General features: G+C 34.1%; 1 protein-coding gene across 7 annotated transcripts in view; it reads right to left on the reverse strand.

The window, feature by feature from the left end:
- Positions 1–19,737, reverse strand: part of BRINP3 (BMP/retinoic acid inducible neural specific 3) — a 402,882-nt gene that overhangs the window by 182,118 nt on the left and 201,027 nt on the right. For 5 of the 7 annotated variants that reach the window (XM_070256069.1, XM_023632554.2, XM_023632553.2 and 2 more), the window contains one exon: positions 10,710–10,900. The exons of the other annotated variants lie outside the window; for them this stretch is intronic. In XM_070256069.1, coding sequence (XP_070112170.1) covers positions 10,710–10,900 — 191 coding nt within the window. The remainder of the gene's footprint in view (positions 1–10,709; positions 10,901–19,737) is intronic. 7 annotated transcript variants of the gene reach the window in all.

Below are 19,737 nucleotides of genomic sequence, written 5' to 3' on the forward strand. Positions count from 1 at the left end.
CTATATCTTTCTTTGTAAAGCGGTGAATTTCCCCCTTACTGGAGGTGTCCAACATTAACTGGAAAACTATATGTCGTTGAGCAGAGATCATTAGAGTACTAGAATGGATACTTTTGCTGGATTATGAGGTATTGGAACAAAGAAAAATGTAGAATTAACTATTGTATTTCAGATGTAAGTGTATCAACTACGAGTGCCAAACAGGTGTGGGTTCTAATGCTGGTTTCTGTTTAGTAACTGAATGATCTTGAATTGTCTAATTTGACTCAGTTTCCTCTTATGTAACATGAGCATAGCATTCTTTCCTCAAAGAGCAGCTACAGGCATGAAACATGTAATATCTGTAAAGAGTTTAGAATATGCCTATAATACAGGAAGAACTCAAAAGTTGTGAGCATGCTATCATTGTTTTATTCACCACCATTCCTTAGACCTGCATAAAGCAACTCATTCCATATCTGAACAGTTCTAGTAATTTTAGCTCTTTTCTCTTATTTGTGATGAACAGAAAGCTGTCTTTCCACTTCTTTACAAATTCATTAACTGTAGCCCTACAGTGTGCATCCACATACAGAGAATAAATATTTCCCCAAATAGTCCTTAAATACCATAGCCCTCTATATGCCTCCACTCTTCAGGTGAAATATTCCACATCATTAATTTCTCAATAGGACCTCAATTGAGTCATACCTCACTCAAAAAAAGAGGAGAAGCACACACTTATTTTAAAAAGCAAAGTAAGGGGCCAGCCCTGTGGCCAAGTGGTTAAGTTTGCAGGCTCTGCTGCTGTGGCCCGGGGTTCGCCAGTTCAGTTCCTGGGCTCAGACATACACACTGCTCTTCAAGCCATGCTGTGGTGGTGGCCCACACAGAAGAACTGGAAAGACCTCCAACTATGATATACAACTATGTGCTGGGGTTTTGGGGAGGAAATGAACGAGGAAGATCAGCAACAGATGTCGATTTTAAAAAAACAGGGTCAATCTTAAAAAAAACAAAAAACAAATTAAAACTAATTTGATTTAAGAATATTTTGCAAATGTTAGACTATTCCATCCTGCAGTCGGAAAATGACACATAAGAAGGGATTACTATTTTGGAGTGGTCCTTTGTAACAATATGAACAATAAAACAAACCTTAATATATGTTTAAGCAATCGAAGATGAACATAGGGAAATGACAGCCCATAGTTATCATCATAAATAAGCGGAACTTTCATTCTCTATCTACAGGAGATTTTCAAAATATTTCCTTTGTATTTCAAAGAGCCTACATTTGTTTGTAAGGCACAGGCAAATGTCTTTTTTTCCTATTCTGAGAATAAATATGTATCGTAGATGATAAGGAAAATCAAATGAAAAAATATTGTAAATCTTAATATAGTTTTATTACTAATTTTACCATTTATTTATTTTTAATGTGAAGGAAATGTGATATCATGAAGGAGAGGAAAGTGTGAGTTTTAGAGTCAGGTGTATGTGAGGCCAGATCCTCATAGCCCAGGGTCTCTCTATTTGATGACTGTGGGCTTTGGTAAAATTACACATGTCTTCAGCATTCCCATCTCTAAAGCAGAGGCAACACCCTACTCTCAACGGTTTGAGAAAATTAACCAAATAATTCCTCTATAAAGCCTGGCAGAACACATATCATAAGTACAATAAAGGTTGGCTTCCTCTCCTTTCCTTTTTTTCTTAGGGCCTAACAGTAAATGAAGAGGCTTTAAACTTTCATAAGTTAGCATTTCATAGATATTAAATTTCACCACAGGAACCTGGACTTAGTCAAAATTGTTTTCTAGTGGATCTTGTAATCAAGATATATGGGATTATTAAGGTTATCCCTTCTAATAACCGGTAAAGAGAATCCATTGATAAATTGCTTATGGTTCTCTCCGGTGGAACATTAATCCATGTATGCAAAGGCTTTCTCTGCAAGGAAGCATGTAAGGCAGTTTCAATCTGCAGTTCAAATTACCATCATTGTTCTTTTATAAATACCTTGTTTGAAATTCTTACAACGGATCAAACAACGCTGTGATGTAAGCTGGCTAGCTTATGTTAAATTTCAAGTTTTGTACATCAGGGATTGTTACATATCTGAGATCTCACTCACTCTACATGGAAAATAAGCTTCTCTCTTTCTCCTAAGGGATCTATTTTTAAAATTATACACAGCTACCATGCCTTTTGATGTTTATGGTCTCCACATTCTTTGAGACTTTTACAGTCAGTCTTAAGAAAGAAAAATGGCTTCTCAACTTCAATTGTAAATCTCACTCAAGTATCCAATTATAAAAGTTCATCAAAATTCTATGTAAATAACACACTATATTCAGATTTAAAAACTGAGATATTCAATCAACTAAAAATTTGTGTTCAAATGTCACTTTTATTCATATTTTTTAAACCAGCTGTAGCTCATAATCATGACATGAGTTCCAAAGGACATCCACACATTTTGTAAAAACTAAATGTGATTTTGAAAACGAGTCAACATTCTGAGTCTGTTAGAAAATGAAAAAGATTAATGACTTTGGATATAAAAAGATGTGATTATTTCACATAAAAATCATGCAACTGTGTCTTGTACAACTCAAATACTGTGATAGTTAATGGACATTAAAAGCACATAGTGAAAGATGCTTTCATAGAGAATTAGAAAAAGAGGACAACAAAACAAACAAACAAACAAAATCATGACATCAATGTTATCCTAGGATTGCTTCATAGGAATGGATTTGGTACATTTGACATGCTGTGGACCTCACAAGTATGTATTTTGACTGTCCTGATTTTTAAATCATCTATGTTGTATCCATGAAGAATAGAAAATTTAAAACTTTCATATTATTATCCTTTCACTTGAATTTTCTCAATTTGCATATATGTAGTTATTGAGGATAGAAGTAATGTTCTCAAAAAGTTAGAACGAAAACAATGGATAAGAGAATGCATAGAAGAATCCTAGAGATAAATCAATAATGATGATGTGGCAGATTCAATTATTTTTTTGCGATTATTTGCTGCACCATCATGGGTGCCAACATGCATCCATGGATTAATGGCCCACTGTAGAGAAGAACCATGAGCAGTTCGTGAATGATCCCCTTTAACCTGGTGCCAGAAAGAAAAATGCTTAGGTCAGTGGCATACATGCAAGCCAGCTATGCCATGATCTTGTACAGGTTTTCAGAGGCATCACAAAAGTACACCTGTTTTTTCACTTTTTCCCTCTGCCAGAAAGACTGCGTGTTCCAAAGAGAGCCTTCTTCAGCTTGATTCCCAGAATGAGGAGACACCCAGAGCAGAATCACAGGAGATCCACAGTTAAAACATAGAATATTAGGGAGACATAACCATTATAGTTATAACCCACTGAGATTTTTGTTTTTAACTGCAATGAAGCTAACTCTCAAAGGTCGGCTGTGTTTTATTTCATCATTGCTACTGCCCTTGGTTTTGTCTACTGACCTAGAATATATACCATTCCACCCAGAAAAAATGTGCATTTATGGCAGATCTCTTCCTGGTCATTTAACTTCCTTACACTTGATGATCTTAATGCGAATGTCTGTCTTGCTTTTGCGTGAGTTTCACTTAGAAAGAACTGTTATTTGAGTAGAAATTCTTCTCACAGGAAGAACCATTGCAAACACACCTTAAATGTAATTGTTTGTAGGTTCCACTTTTGAATTATTCTTTTTGCTCAAAAATGTTACCCTAGTTTTGCTAGTGAGAGATGACATTATTCCTTGTCCTAAAGTCTTACAATATTTCGGGTATTGCTGTGCTTTGAAATTATATTTCAGTTTTCATAGTGTTTATTTTGCTCTCCCTACTGACGGTCATCCTTCCTTGGTTTAACATGTTAAAAAGTATACATCCTGATAATATCTATCTCTCCACTAATATAGTGTTGTAGGAAAAAAGACAATGTTTTAGAAACAAATAGACATAAGGGGGGAAAAACAATCTTAGAAAAATAGGCTTCTGACAAGAAGCAGAGCCAAAAAACAGACATGTTGGCTTAACACCAATTGGCATCTGAAAGATATTATGGGAAGGAAATAGCTAGTGTTACACAGCTTTGAGAAAGAAACATAAAATGTTTTGTAAAACATTCTAAAGAAAAGCAGCTGACCTTATGGTTATTAACAGTTACCCCCCCCAAAAAAAGTGTGAAAAATTTCTAAACAAAATTGCCCCGATACCATATTACTCTCTATAGAACAATGATATGAAATGGCAGAGAAACTGGGAATAAATCATTCCAAGATTAGATGGAACTGAATCTACCTGAGTGAAATCCAATTCAGTTCCTTCTATTTTGGAGTTATTTACAAACAAGGCTATAATGAACATTTTTGTTATGTATGGTTACATACTCCTGCTATTATTTTGGTAAGATTAATTCTCAGGAGTGAGATTTCTGGAAGAGTTAAGAGCACTCTAAATTTACACAGATGCTTTAAACAGCACTGTGAAAACTTAATGTACGTATAAATCACCTGGAGATCTTGTTAACATGTAGATGCTGATTCATTAATCTGATATGGAATCTGAGATTCTGCATTTCTAACAAGCTCCAAGGTGATGCTGATGCCGTCTGACCATGGACCATACTCGAGTAATGAGGCTCTAAACCACAGTAAAATTTATTACCAATTTAAATGCCTGTCTTTATCAGTGACCTGTGTGTTCCTTAAAAGGAAGGTCTTGGATCTTTGCACTATTAGAGGTAACTAATTTGCCAAACAAATGGACAGGTGATTTACCTACCTTATCAACGTGCTGTAAAGAAAAATAAGAAAAAATCTAATCAAATTTATAAAATTGAAAACCTAACATTTATCTTTTGATTTCATTGCCGGGAATGTCATTATTTAGATAAACTGACATAATAATTTTAACCTCATTTTCTTCTTTGTTATCTTTATTGTTATTTACATAAATGGTTGCAAATCATTTTAGTAGATAATTGCTTTATGAACCATTAAAAGTTAATTAAAAATATTGCTTTAATTTCAAATTTTTCATTTTCTTTAGCAGAGAAACATGAGAGAGAGTGAAAGGAAGAGAGAGAGGAAAGAGAGACAGAGATGGAGAAAGACAGAGACAAAGAAACAAGAATTGATATAATTAATCTTAAGTAGTATGAGTAAATATTTAGTTTTAAATACCAGTATGGCAGTCATTTTTTCCCCGTCAGTGCCATTATTTTTATGATTGCCTAGGAGATGAAGCTTCAGAAAATGTTTCTTTTCCTTTCTTTCAGTTCTTTTCCTTAAAACAGAACATGCATTCTACTGGAAGAAATAGTTCCATGCATTTTCAATATGTTCATATTTGCTAAAGAAATAAATTACATTTTTTTAGCAGATTTGATTCTTTAATTATGTTACAGTTAAGCTAAAATAAAAGGAGTTTGTACTTCCTAAGAAGAGACCAAGTGAAAATGAGAAAGACAGCTGTTAATCGATTTTGAAAGAAGGTGGCATATGACTTAGAATTAAAAACTATCTGTACATACTTTATACGGAATATAATTCACATAGAGGAAAGTGAGAATTGAGTATTTCTGAAATTAAATGAGAATACTTGGATTTTTTATACTTATGAGGATGCAAGAAAATAAGAAAAAATCTAATTGATATTCTATGCATATTGTATCTTACAGCCTGACTTCTGACCTCTGTTTTTTCTCTGAAAGAGATATACACACACAAACAATATATGGTGAAACTTTCAAGCTATATGAACAACTCTGCAGGCATAGTTACTTTATACACTATGTGGTCATTGAGGTAGTACTCATTATTTGAAATAACTATTCTAGTAAATTAATACTACTCTGGACATCAATCATACCTTTTTATATTCTAACAATGAAGAAAACATTTTCTATATTTAAACAAAATTAAACATCTGATGAAATGCTTAAATTGAGCAATATGGTAACCACAAGATATATTCTCATCAGAAGCACTTTGAAAAAAGGACCCACAAATGAAAAAAAAAAATTGTAACTATTTCTGCTAAAAATGTATTTGGATCCGAAAATGAAGAAAAAAAATTGTAACTATTTCTGTGAAAAATTTATTTATGGCTTTTAAACCTCTGTGCATTCAAAACCAGTAGTCAAACTGGACTTCTTTTTATGTTACACAGAATAAAAAATATTTTTTAAAGTTGTAAATGAACAAATTTTATTATATTATCTGTTTGCTCCTAGAATAAATTTTGGCCCAGTTTTTAACAATATCTCTATCAGGAAGAAAGTATTTTTTCCTGCATTCTTCTTCATAGGATAGTGCTTTACCTAAACGGTGCCCACTGTCTCTGCTTTCCTGATCTGCCCACAGAGGCACAGTGAGTTGATAGACAGGTGGTGTAGGAAAGGGACCACCTGTAACCCCGCCTCTTCCTCTTCCTGTTGAGGATGTGCTTATCAGGAGAGAGCACACACTTTGGTGCACACCTTCGTGCCTTAGGCGTAAGAGAGCCAAGCTTCAAACAAGAGCCGTACACAGGATCCTGTGACTGTGGGTGGCTCAGGGCTAAGAGGATGCCTGGCTGGACAAGTCTATGTGATTCTGGAGATAAGGATCAGGTCACATCTAAAATTACTATAAACATTTTGTTATAACATTTTTATAAATTTTTAAGTGAAATTTTTGGTCTTCATCTTCTTTAATCCTTTTCAGTTGATCCAGAACCCAGATTTGGTGCTTTTTAGTTGACACCTTCCCTTTCCCAAGTAAGCCCAACAATTTTAAGGTTGTTTTCTTTTTTTCCTATTCACGTTTTTTTTTTTTTTTTTTTGTATTTCTATATGCAGTACACAGATACACTTTTATTTCAGTATTTGTCACATATTGTATTATAATGAAATATATTATAAAAACAGTCATGAAATATATTCCATAGCTAGAAATAAGTAAATCCCAGGAGTGCAATCTTTTTCAAGATTGATTCTCTAAAGTGAGTAGCTTATTTTAGATATTTAAACAGTGATTGAGTTTAGATATCATTATCCAAAATAGAAGCAAGCTAAATTACTATATTGATAAATAGTCTGGAAGCCATAAGATGAAATAAATGGGGAAAATGACATATATCGAAGAAGTTTTTTTATAATTTATTTTTCCCTATAAGAAAATAATTCAATCACTGGCTTTATCTATCTTAAAATATCCCATTAAAGGCTTCAAATATGCTATCCAAAGTTTTATGTCTAAGTCAATAATACGACGTACTAAAAAACTTTTGGAAAAAAAGATATTTTTCGTTTATTTCCTTTTCATCACTTTTATACTGGTAGTGAGTATTTTATGCTCAACTTTTTTTGAAAAATGTTTAAATTTAGTTGAAGATCCAGTTACTTAGGGACTGCCTACTTATGAAATATCTGTTTTTGTGTTTAAAATACTTGCTTATATACACGACATCATCAGTGTGTTAGTTTTAGTATTGTTCCTTAGTCTTAATCAACCAAAGAGACAGAGGGAAAATTAGCTCCAGTTAAATATGACCAATTTCAATTTTTCAAAAAATAGAGTAATATAATTTCATGTTCAGTCAGGTAAAATATATGAAGCTAAAACATACTAGCAGCAACGAAAAAGGTTTAGAGTAACTACAACAGCAATAATTTAAAAATTGTCTGACATCAACCTGCTGTGCATTTTAATTGCAAATAGCTCGTTCGTAAGCTACTTAAACAATTTCATGCATTTTAGCCAAATGATTAACATCTCCCGACAAAGATTCCTGAAGAAAAATATAAGGAACATTTAGAAAAAAAAGAGAATTCCAATAGAAAATACCAGAAACACTAAATCCAAGGAATACTCAGAGATTAGAAGGTGAGTGCGGGTGGCAATTCTACCTTCTCTCCTATTCAAGAAAATGGTTAAACAAGACTTTTAAATAATCGAAGTAAGGCGATTTTGAGAAAACATATTGCCATCATTGAATAATCAACCTGAAGAAATGCCTTAATTCCACAAACATGGTTTATGAAAACAAACAAAAAACATACAAAGCAAAAACTCATCTTCAGGCCAAAATGTGGCATCCATAATGCCAAAACTGTGAAATGAATCAAGAAGTCATAATTTTGCTACTAAGGAACACAAATGTCTATGAGAGTCATCTGTGCCTTTTGATCTCTTCTGCCCTCCCTCTGCCCCTTCCTTTCTTATTAGGAGAATATATTTCACACTCTGAAATTCTTCTGGGTACTCCGCATTGTGGACACAATGGTCATGAAGCCTAATATGTCTCAAGCCCACTGAACTTTTTTTTAAAGTTATAGAAATAATTTAATTTTCACTTTTACTTCAGATTTTATTGCATCAATAATCATTGCCATGTCTTTTTTTTATTTTTATTTTTTTGAGGAAGATTAGCCTTGAGCTAACTACTATCAATCCTCCTCTCATTGCCATTTCTAAGCCAAATAGACAGATCTTTCACAGAATCAGCTTTCACAATATTTTGTGATTTTTTTGCTATCCACACTACTGTAATAACAATAGCAATAATAGAAATGCATCACATGTTTAAATTATTCCATACACTGTGCCAAGAATATTTTCCTACATTGACACTAATTTTCCCACAACCACGTCACATAGGTGTTTGTGCTAAAAAAAAAACAGTAGAAATCAGAGAAGTTACTTAAAATTTGAAAGTTGGTTAAAAAAAAGGGGGGAGTCAGGATTCAACATCAGGCTTGTTTGATCTCTTCATCTTGTTATTTTACTATTATTCATTAATGGAGGAAGGTGATGGAGAGAGAATGTGTAATCACAGCTAGCCTTTCTGTCTGCCTGAACCACCTACATCTTCCATCTTTAATTCCTTAGGGTTACAAGGTTGACGTATTTCCTCAGTGTGCCCAGGGATCTACTACCTTCCCGACCTCTCTGTGTCTTGCTCACCTGCTCTTGCTTGCATCCTGATTCCCATCAGTTCCGACTTTATTTGTTTAACTGACCCGTTTTGGCTGCCTGGATTTGCTTCTTTCATTCAGCCTTCTTCCTGAATTAGATCTCAATTCTCTTCTGTATACTTTTGACACTTATTTAGTGAACTAGACAACCTCAGCCTCCTAGCATAGTGTAGTTATAATTACTCATTTAACAAGAACTTATGTGTGCCCTCACTATGATAACTATGGGAGTACAGGGATGACAAATACAGGTAAGGCCCCTGTTTTCCAGAAAATATGAAGGAATGACAGATAATAAACCAGGAAACAAGCAAATAAAATATTTTCACATAGTAAATACTATGACAAATGCAAAGGAAGATCATGAAACAGTAGAGAATGTTGGTGGTCCACGGCGTTACTGCTGTAGAATGGTCAGGAAAGTCCTCTCTGAGAAAGTCATATTGGAGCAGAAACATGTGAAAGTCATTTGACTGAAAAATAGAGCATGATGGAGAGAGAGAAAAGATGAGGTCTGAGATAAAAGCTAGTGTCATATAATTCATGTAGTGCCTTATAAACCATGGCGGGACATTTGGGTTTTATAAGTGGCTAGTTATAGATTTTAATTAAAGTAGGGTATGATTTGACCCGATTCAGATTTTAAAAAGATCTGTGTGAAGGATGAACCTTATGGAGTATTCTAGGAGAAACACAATGGTGACTTGGTCTAGGCATGTCTGGGTAGAAGTTAGGAAAGCGTTTGATATGGGATATGTTCTGGAGAAATAAACGGACATGATCTCTGACAGGTTGGACTGGCAGATAAACGAAAGAAAAGATTCATCATCTAAGACTGGGAAAATGAAGAGCAGGTGGCCTTTCCTGCTGCCCCACCATTGGTGTGAATCAGCCTGACTGTGTTCAGCAAACTCATTGAGAAATTGCCAGGGAAGCAGGGGCTCAATATTGTCATGGCTTTCCTATCCAATTTTATTCAATGCTCTTCATTACAGGAAAGAGTAACATCCATTTCTAAATGAAATGGGTGGACATTATTTAAAGTCCTACAGAAAATTAACTACACTGAATGTTGGGATATTTTTAAGTTTTAGGAAAATGTCATATATATTTTATTACACATTACCTATCATAATATCATTTAAATGTATTCAAAATGCTGAATTATACATCACCATGATAAAACACATATTTAATGGTGTTAAACCACAGCTTTTTTAATTTTTACAAATTAAAAATTGAGGAAGAAGTGACATTAATTTTTACTTTCACGTTTTGCATGATAATTGATATTTATCACTCTTTCCATATCATATATCAACCACAATCAGAAATACTAAAATAATGCTAAAAATAATTTTAACATCTTCAATATTTACTCCAGGAAACTCTTCCTGCTCTCTGTAACCAGAAGCGATGACTCTCACCTCTGATCAGCTTATTAATCTCTTTTTAAAAAAAATTTGGCACATCACCTTGCATTGTATAGCAATAACTATGCTTATATTTAATGTGTGCTATTAGATTGTAATTGCTTCCAGGCAGAAACTAAGTGATACTCATCTACTTCACCATCATAAACACCATCCTAGGCATTTAGTACTAATTCAATATATGTGTTGAATAAGTTAATGAATGAACTTTAGAATTATTCAGACAGCAACTATCTGGATTAATTGGCACGTTTACTTGATTTATACAGTTTTATGCACAAGCACACACAGGCACAAATATTTTCAAATAGTCGTACCTCCCAGAGTAGCAGATAGCAAGAAATGAGTCCCATATTTCTTGATAAGGTTTTCTGTGATTTGCTGAAGGGTAGGTCGACGTCCCAAAAGTCTTATGTTGCGGAAGAATTCAGGGGCAAGAGGCAGAGGGGAGCCAAGGAAATTTCTTCTCTCAACTGCAAGGTTATTTACTTTCCAGCGGCCAAACTCCCTGAAAAGCAAATTTATTTTGATTCATAAGTACATCATCTACCTGAATGTTTTCATTTGAAAAGTTCACTGGGTAGTTTAGCTGGGGTCACTACATCACAACAGTTCTTGCTTGTAATAAGATGTCATGAGCTGTGAGTAGGAAAAGCAATATTTAAATTTGATTGAACTGGAGTGAATATTCCAAAACCAAGTCACGTAGAGGAAAAGTAAGCCACTTCTAGTAAATAGCTTCTACTGATTTTTTTTTTCCCAAGGAAAGATGTACTCATAAAAAATGATTTCATTATGCATAGAATATGAATGTAGAGTTATTAAGAAAAAAAAACTAAGGTAATATTTTATCATTTTCCAAGGGAAATGGAAAAAAGAGAATAAATTTATTTTCATCATTCTAATGATTCTCTATTCACTTTAAAATGGAAACTTGTAAAACCTGAAGGATATGATGAAACTGTATAAGAATTTAAAAAACATGATCAAAAGAGAAACTATTTTGTTACAATGATTATTGTTTACAACATATTTTGAAACTCAAATTCCACTTGATTAGCAATTTCTTAAGATGCAAAATGACTTTTAAGGTGGATTTGGCCAAATTGGAGAAATGGCAGATGTAGTTATAAAAGATTTGTAGATTTAAAAAAAGATTTATTGGCAGCTGGCTCAGCGGCATAGTGGTTAGTTTCTCACGTTCTGCTTCAGTGGCCCAAGGCTCGCATGTTCAGATCCTGGGTGTCGGGCTAGCACCACTCATCAAGCCACGTTGTGGTGGTGTCCCACATAAAGTAGAAGATTGGTACAGATGTGAGCTCAGTGACAATCTTCCTCATAAAAAAAAAACAAAATACAATAACAAAAGATTTATACATTTATATTGAGTTAAAATCCACCTAAGAATACTTTGGAAAAGAACTATGGTGAACTAGATCAGCTGATATCAACTATACAGATTTTTTCTGAAGAGTGGTCTGAAAAGAATCTCAAATCACTTCCACAGGGAAGAATTCCCCCTACCAGGCTTAATACTCCTAGATGTGTTATTTAATTCAATTACTGTTTAGCAAATAAAATGTTAGTTAAATATTATATAAATATATGCCATATTTACTTAAATTTTTGCCTCCAAGAAATGCCTGCACTGTATCGCAAACAGTACATGAGGATACACAGCTGTGAACCAGACCCCTACTGTCCACGTCAAAATGGAGTTCACATCCTAGAGAAAGCTTAAAAAATAAATAAAACAAACAAGTTGTTAAATTAAAAAATTTCAGACTGTGTTGGGGCTGACCCTGAGGCATAGTGGTTAAGTTCAGCATGTTCTGCTTCAGCAGCCTGGGTTGGTGGATTCAGATCCTGGGTGTGGACCTCCACCACTCATCAGCCATGCCATGGTGGCAACCCACATATAAAGTAGAGGAAGATTGGCAAAGACCTTTGCTCAGGGCTAAGCTTCCTTAGCAACAACAAGAACAAATTTCAGGCTGTGTTAAGTGGTGAGAGCCTGCTGCGATGGTCAGCAGAGCTGTGGGCAGTGTGGCCCTATTTTATTTTAAGTGACCCAAGAGGATGACTCTGGGGAGGCAATATTTGATATTAGCAATCTCTGAAGGGGAAAAGAGTTGCTAGATGCAGGGTCACAGGGAAAAGATTTACACAGAACAATAAAGAACAGTAAATACTTTCAGGACAAAGAGGCATGTCCCTGAGAAAGAGTCCCTAACTGTGAAAATTTTGCTTGTAGGATGCACATTTGGCAGCCAAACAACCCATGCAGTCTTCTGGAAACTAATTATAAGATAAGATTCACTAAGGAATCCAGGAAGGACTTTGACCTGAAAATAAGTTAACTTCCGGTTTCCTTCTTGAGAAACTCTTGCTATCACCTATATAAATCAGCTGATCTAAACAGTTTTAAATAGTATTGTTCTACCAAGGGGTCTCAAACTTCAGCACCTGTTAGAATCACCTGGAAACTCCACCTCAGACTTTCGGATTCATTATGTCTGGGGTAGAGTCAAGAGTTTGCATTTTTAACAAGCAATGCTAATAACGCTAGTCTGGGGATCACACTGAAGAAAACTACGGATTCAATTATTTGGTATATTGCCTTTGAAATTTACTCCAAGTGCTCTCTTTTTAGTCAATTTAGGGCTTTTGGGGGTACTACACCAGATTTATTAATTCATGCTTCCCCAGAAGAGTGTCAGAATGTCTTTGTTATCTTTCCAAACCTGGATTGATATCAATAATTTTTTGTTATGTCTTTTCCTTCTGTAAGCAATTTACCTGAATTTATTTGTGCATGCGTGTTTTCTATATATATATAATCTATGTAAATATATATTGAAAATTGTGAAGGAGAGTATTTAAAATAAAATGTTTGTTTTAGTACTTTGTGATATATCACAAGGCATGTAATAATACAATGCTTCTAAGAAGTTGTTTATTAAACCATGATCTAAATAACAGTTGCTCATTAATTCCACAGCATATAGGGTTACCCTCGAACATTTACTCTTTCTATTTGCTGAAAAATGCTGATAATTTTATCAAGGGAGAGATACATAACTTGAACTTAAAGTTGTGGTATGTATTTTTCAATGGTTTAAAGTGCTAAATTTACAAACTCGTATGTATATACTCATAGATTAAGAAGCGAACTAAGTGAATTAATGAGGCTTCAAAGAACCAAGAAGATTGATTCAATGGTGATATTTTACATCCCATGTAAACGTTTTCTAAATGGCTATTTCTTCCTAGATGACTGAGGGTAAATATGTATTATAAGAGTGCAAATCTAGCCTTACTTATCTTTTTTAACAATTATATATATACGAATACAAACCAATGACCTATTATGACCTGGAGTATTTACAATTTTCTTTAATTGGTTCCTCTTAAATTTGACAAAGAACAGATGTAATATGAAAAAAGCTGTAAGAAATTTATATTATTTTCTAAAATCAGCTTATATACTAATTTAACAAGAAAATATATTAATGGTTTCCTATTTATTCTCTATTACTACCAGAAATCTTGCCAGTAATATAGATGAATGTAAGAAAACCTCTGATCTCAAGGGGTAAAAGACTGTACTAAGCAAGCTAAAGTCTGAACGAATAAATCTCAATTCAAAGGCTTTAAAATATTTTATTTTTGCAAAAATACAAGGGTGTGGGGCCAGCCAGGTGGCACAGTGGCTAAGTTTGCACATTCTGCTTCAGCGGTCCAGGGTTCACTAGTTCAGATCCCAGGTGTGGACCTACACACTGCTTATCAAGCCATGCTGTGACAGGCATCCCACATATAAAACAGAGCAAGATGGGCACGGATGTTAGCTCAGGGCCAGTCTTCCTCAGCAAAAAGAGAAAGATTGTCAGCAGATGTTAGCTCAGGGCTAGTCTTCCTCAAAAAAATTAATAAGTAAACAGATAAAATAAAATAAGGGGCTGGCCCGGTGGTGTAGCAGTTAAGTTTGCACGTTCTGCTTCTCGGTGGCCTGGGGTTTACCAGTTCAGATCCTGGGTGTGGACATGGCATCTCTTGGCATGCCATGCTGTGGCAGGCGTCCCACATATAAAGTAGAGGACGATGGGTAGCATGTTAGCTCAGGGCCAGGCTTCCTCAGCAAAAAGAGGAGGACTGGCAGTAGTTAGCTCAGGGCTAATCTTCCTCAAAAACAAACAAACAAACAACAACAACAAAATATTAAAAAAATAGATAAAATAAAATAAAAAATACAAGTGTGCAGTAGTAGCTATTGAGCACAAGTCTGCAACTAAATTTATTGCTATTCTTTGATATAAATGTTATTAATCAAACTCACTTTGAATATGTTTTCTCTTCCTTAGGTTCACACACCTCGTAAGGCTCTGAAAAGCCTAGGACTGTGGCCAACCTTCCGGGAAGCTCGCTTCAGTCATCAGGTGCTTTTTATTACCTGTCTGTTAACCTTGATTAACTTTATGGTCTCAATTCACCTTCTAACATTTTCAAGTGGACAAAACACTTTGCCCTCCCATCTGATTAATTTATTCTCTCTGCCATGCAACAACCAAAAGTAAAGGACACACTCTTTGGGAGTATCACCAAACTAAGACTAAAACTAAAACTAACTAACCAATCAAATAACTGACCTAATTGATTAATTAACTTAAAAACACAGTATTGTTAGTAACTATAGCAAATTGTTTTCTTCATTTCAAGAGCTTTATCGAAAATTCTTCTCCTAGCTTCTTTTTTCATATTTTCATATAAGGAACCACATAAAATATTACACTTTCTATTGTGTATATCCCAAAAGTGCAATTTGTGCAGAAAACATTAATGCTGATTTGAGATCTGAGATCTTTCATTTCCACTTACCACATTTGGTCTGTATTGTAATAATATGTGATCACTGTTATGATCTCTATAAATTTATGGTGAGAACTCAGATGCTAGAAAATACTGAAGTAATTCTGAGAAGCGGCGATAAGGGCACTTAAAGTCAAGGAAGTCGGTTTTGGATAGTTATGTACCTCACTGAGAGTAGTAGACATTAGATTGAACACAAATACTCTGTCTCTTTTTGCTAGGCACAGGATAAGATTGCATTTAGTGGTGTCCTTTAAAGTCAATGCGGCCGTGTGGCTTACTTTGACCAACGACGTGTGAGCATGTATGGTTAGCCTTGTCCATCAGCCTGAGACCTTGATCAACATTGATGGTTAGAATCTCTATCCCCCCAATCCCACCTCTGCAGCTTACTGGGATGAACAAGTGCATGAATTAAAAAGAAATGTCATCAGGCCAGCCCTGGTGGCCTAGTGGTTAAGTCTGGTGTGCTCCACTTCAGTGGGCTGGGTTTGATTCCCAGTTGCAGACCTATACCGCTCGTCCATCAGTGGCCATGCTGTGGCAGTGGCTCACATACAAAAAGAGGAAGACTGACAACAGATGTCAGCTCAGGATGAATCTTCCTCAGCATTAAGAAAATAAAAATGTTATGTAAAACCTACCAAGATTACAGGGTTATTAATGATTTATTTGCCTGCTTTCTAACAACATAATCTAGTACATCATGACTCATGTAGAGTATTTCGACTTTGGGGTAACTTGAGAAGACAATAAGGAACTAAGCTTGTACATAAATTGGAAACTTATGTGTGCAGTCTTTTGCATCCTGATGATAAGATTCACCTCAGTTGCTACTAGACCATGCATTCGTTAAATTTTGGAAAAATAAAGCGATGAAGTCTGAATTGAAAACATGCTGTTGGGTACGATTATCATAATGAGAGCAATTCACCCAAAGGTATCTAAAGAGTCCATCCAGATGCATCATGTTATATTAAATAAGAACATTATATACAACTAGATGTGCATTCTACCTGAGGCCTTCACAACGCATAAATATCTTGCCACCATAACCTTTGGAAGTCTTTAAATGAAATAGGCACAATTCTTAGAGTTGAATGTAACTCAGCCTCTTTAGAAGCACTACTATTGTGTAGAACACACAAATGGGCTATAATCAGTTCAGCCAGAACATTACTTTGAAAATGTTTTTGTTGGCTCTGAGGAGCCTCTATTAGTTGATTAGAGTTGTATGTTTGCCTGCTAAAAATTCTGACTTGCAGGTATCAATTATTATGTGTGTCCACGTAATGTTTACTTTTCTACAACAATATTTATGATAATTTTATCCCTACTGATCTCATAAAAAAGGTTGGAGAACAAGAATGACATCAACAAATTTCATTTGAATAATGGTTACATCATTGTTGCATTGCCATTGACCTTTCGTACTAGTATTTAAATTCTACTTAAATATATAAATGCACTCAGTGTATTTAAAATATATCAGCCGCCATGATTTCTTTAAAATTAAACATGTCTATTTGATTTCTGAAAAATATAGAATCCGCCACAGTTGATATTAGATATTTTGGACTCCATACCAGAGGAAAAGCAGCATAAAAAATATTGACAAAATCAAATTTTGCCGTTACTGAAAAAGACCTATCTTTAACTGCTAATTTACTCTAAATAAAATTCCTTGTCTAAGTCCTGAAGGCTATTATTACATTATTTTTCACAATGCTACATTTGTTGACTTATAATTTTAATTCTATCAATATTCATTAAAATTTGCAGACAGAATATTAACATAAAATACATTACCCAACCACTTGTCTGCTGAGAACAAATCTAGCATAAGAATCATAAATTGACTTGCCAGTCTTTAGCAGCACTAACGTTCTAATTACATCTGTAAAATCATACTTATCTTAAGAAATGCCACTAAGAATCAATACTAGCTCATCATAATTCTATTATGTGTAGCTGTTACATATAAAATTGGTTCTGTTAACGTTCTTTCCACATAGCTTCCACATCTCAGAAATGATGCCGTTGGCCATTCGGCCAGTGAAAGGGGAGTATTCCTAACGGGCTGGATGACTGTAGCTCTGAAGCCAGTATTTTTAAAGCAGCTGAATGCTAAGCAGCTGGCTGGCTAGAGAATCCACTCTTTTTTGCCCTCCTGCCCCTTGATACTCCAAATTTTTTTTATTATTATTATTTAACAGTTGTGGGATTTTTAAAGCTGGAGAGGTTGTTTTGGTTAGGTTTGATGAGGTGAGGAATTTAGCTGAGTGAATCTATGCAAATGAAATACTGGAAGCAAAGCACAATCACAAACACGACTTATGTAAAATGTTTACCTGCAGGATTTTTGAGAAGCGCCATTAATGACTGTTGTATTTTGAATGAGCTGTCAAACTCAGAGTGGATTAGAGAAGACATATTAACATGCTTGCAACAGAACATTGCCTCTCCCAATAAAGCAACAAGAATTCATTGCAGCTGAAGGTTCCTGACTGTATCATTGAATCAAATAAGATGGAGGTGGGGTCATAGAGAATTTTTGAAAGAATGGTCTGGTTTTTGACTAGTATTGTATATTTCTAACTATTAAAATATGCTAAATTTTTAGGGCAATGAAATGACTGAAAATTGTTTAAATCTATAAAAGATAATGATAGATAGGATTTTATTTTTATTTTAAGGGAAAGACCACAGAATTCAATTATCATAGTCACTGCCATTATTTCCAAAATAATTCATTTAACAGGAATATAACGGTACCACACATTTGTACCCACGCAGATACATATAATATAGTAATTTATTATCCATGTTTAAATTAAACCACTCCTTTGAACAGATGTTAGCAAATAGTTTTGATGTAAAAAATATAGATACATGCTATCATTAAATGACTCTCTAAGTTGAAGAAAGAGAGAATTAGGTAACAAGCAAAAGCTTTTCTTTCTAAACTTTGGAAGTACAGTTTAACATCTGTTACAACTTATCACAATTATTCATCATTCACATTCCTATAATTATACATTAATTATACAAAATATATATAATTATGTATTTTGAAGAAGTAAAATTTGTGACACTTAATTTAAATGGTGCTGGAAACATTGTTTACCTCTTCATAAATGTTGGTATAAGTAACTGTGTGAGGTCACAGATTTTTGTCCCAGGATGTCAATTCTTTAAATATATATAAATGTTGGTCAAGGTAATAAGCTTTAGTGAAATTAATAAGTAAAATTAACAAAAGGATTTATAAATAAAACCACACTCAAAGAATCTGAAAATTGCCCATCTTGGTCCAGATGGAGACTAAATTAAATGCTCATGATGAAGGATAAATGCCAAAAGAATTGTTACCTGCTGATGAAAAATGAATATCCTTTTTGATAATTTCTTTAAATGTTTAAGCAATAATCTCATTGAAATGTCTTTATGATGGTACAACCTCTGCCTTAGACACCGGATCAAATATTCATAAATCATAGATTAGAGCAGTGTAGCTAACCAATTAAATATCTGAACTTGCAATAAATTACAACTTCATATACTACTTCATTTCAAGTAACATGAGGAGTAAGAAAAGTGCAAGGATCTTTTTTTTAGAACAATTACATTTTTAGAGACAATAAATACACACTGTCAATCTTTTTATGAAAATTTTTCATAATGAAAATTAGTTTTAAATAATAATTCAGTTTAGTAGAATATGTGGTTTTCCTGAAATGTTTTAAAATGTTTTAAAGAAAAGTCTTCTTAAAATGTTCTGATTTTTCTCACATAGTTAAAGGAAATAAAAATGTGTTTTAGCAGCTCACAGCTTTTAAGATACATATAATTTATTCCAACTTGCTAGTAATTTTATGTCTTTCTCATGCACAGGTGGTAGGAAAGCTGGATATGGTGTTTTATGACAAAATAAATTTTCAGAAAAAAGTATAATCTTAATTTTGCAAGGTATAAGTTATTCATTCCTCAAATTATAACCTTTCAACTTGAATCAGGCTTTAGTTGTCAGAAAATCATTTTACATACAAAAAGCTTGTGAAATGTAAACTAATGTCACCTTTCTCTGGATATTACCCTCAGAATCTATGGATTATAAATTGAAGCGTTATCTAACACGTATTTAGTCTTTCTGTCTTCTACACTTGAGATTTATATAAAATGCATTTGTTAACTCTCACCCACTATATGCAAACTTCAAAGGAACCAATAACACATGGAGAAACTGCTGTCTTATCTTCCCCGTCAGTATTGTCTCCAATTAATTCAAGCCCTATTGCTATATGTACTCATAGTAGAGTGTTCTTTCCCTTCCTAGCACTTAATATATTTATTTGTGTAGTTATTTGATTAATATCTGCCTCTTCCATAATATAATAGGCTCCACATAGACATGCATTGTCTCCTTTTTATGACCATGTATTCTTAAGTCTCAGATACATGACCCATAGTAGTCAC

This window comes from Equus caballus, chromosome 30 (genome assembly GCF_041296265.1).
Source record: "Equus caballus isolate H_3958 breed thoroughbred chromosome 30, TB-T2T, whole genome shotgun sequence".
In the NCBI taxonomy this organism is placed as follows: domain Eukaryota; kingdom Metazoa; phylum Chordata; class Mammalia; order Perissodactyla; family Equidae; genus Equus; species Equus caballus.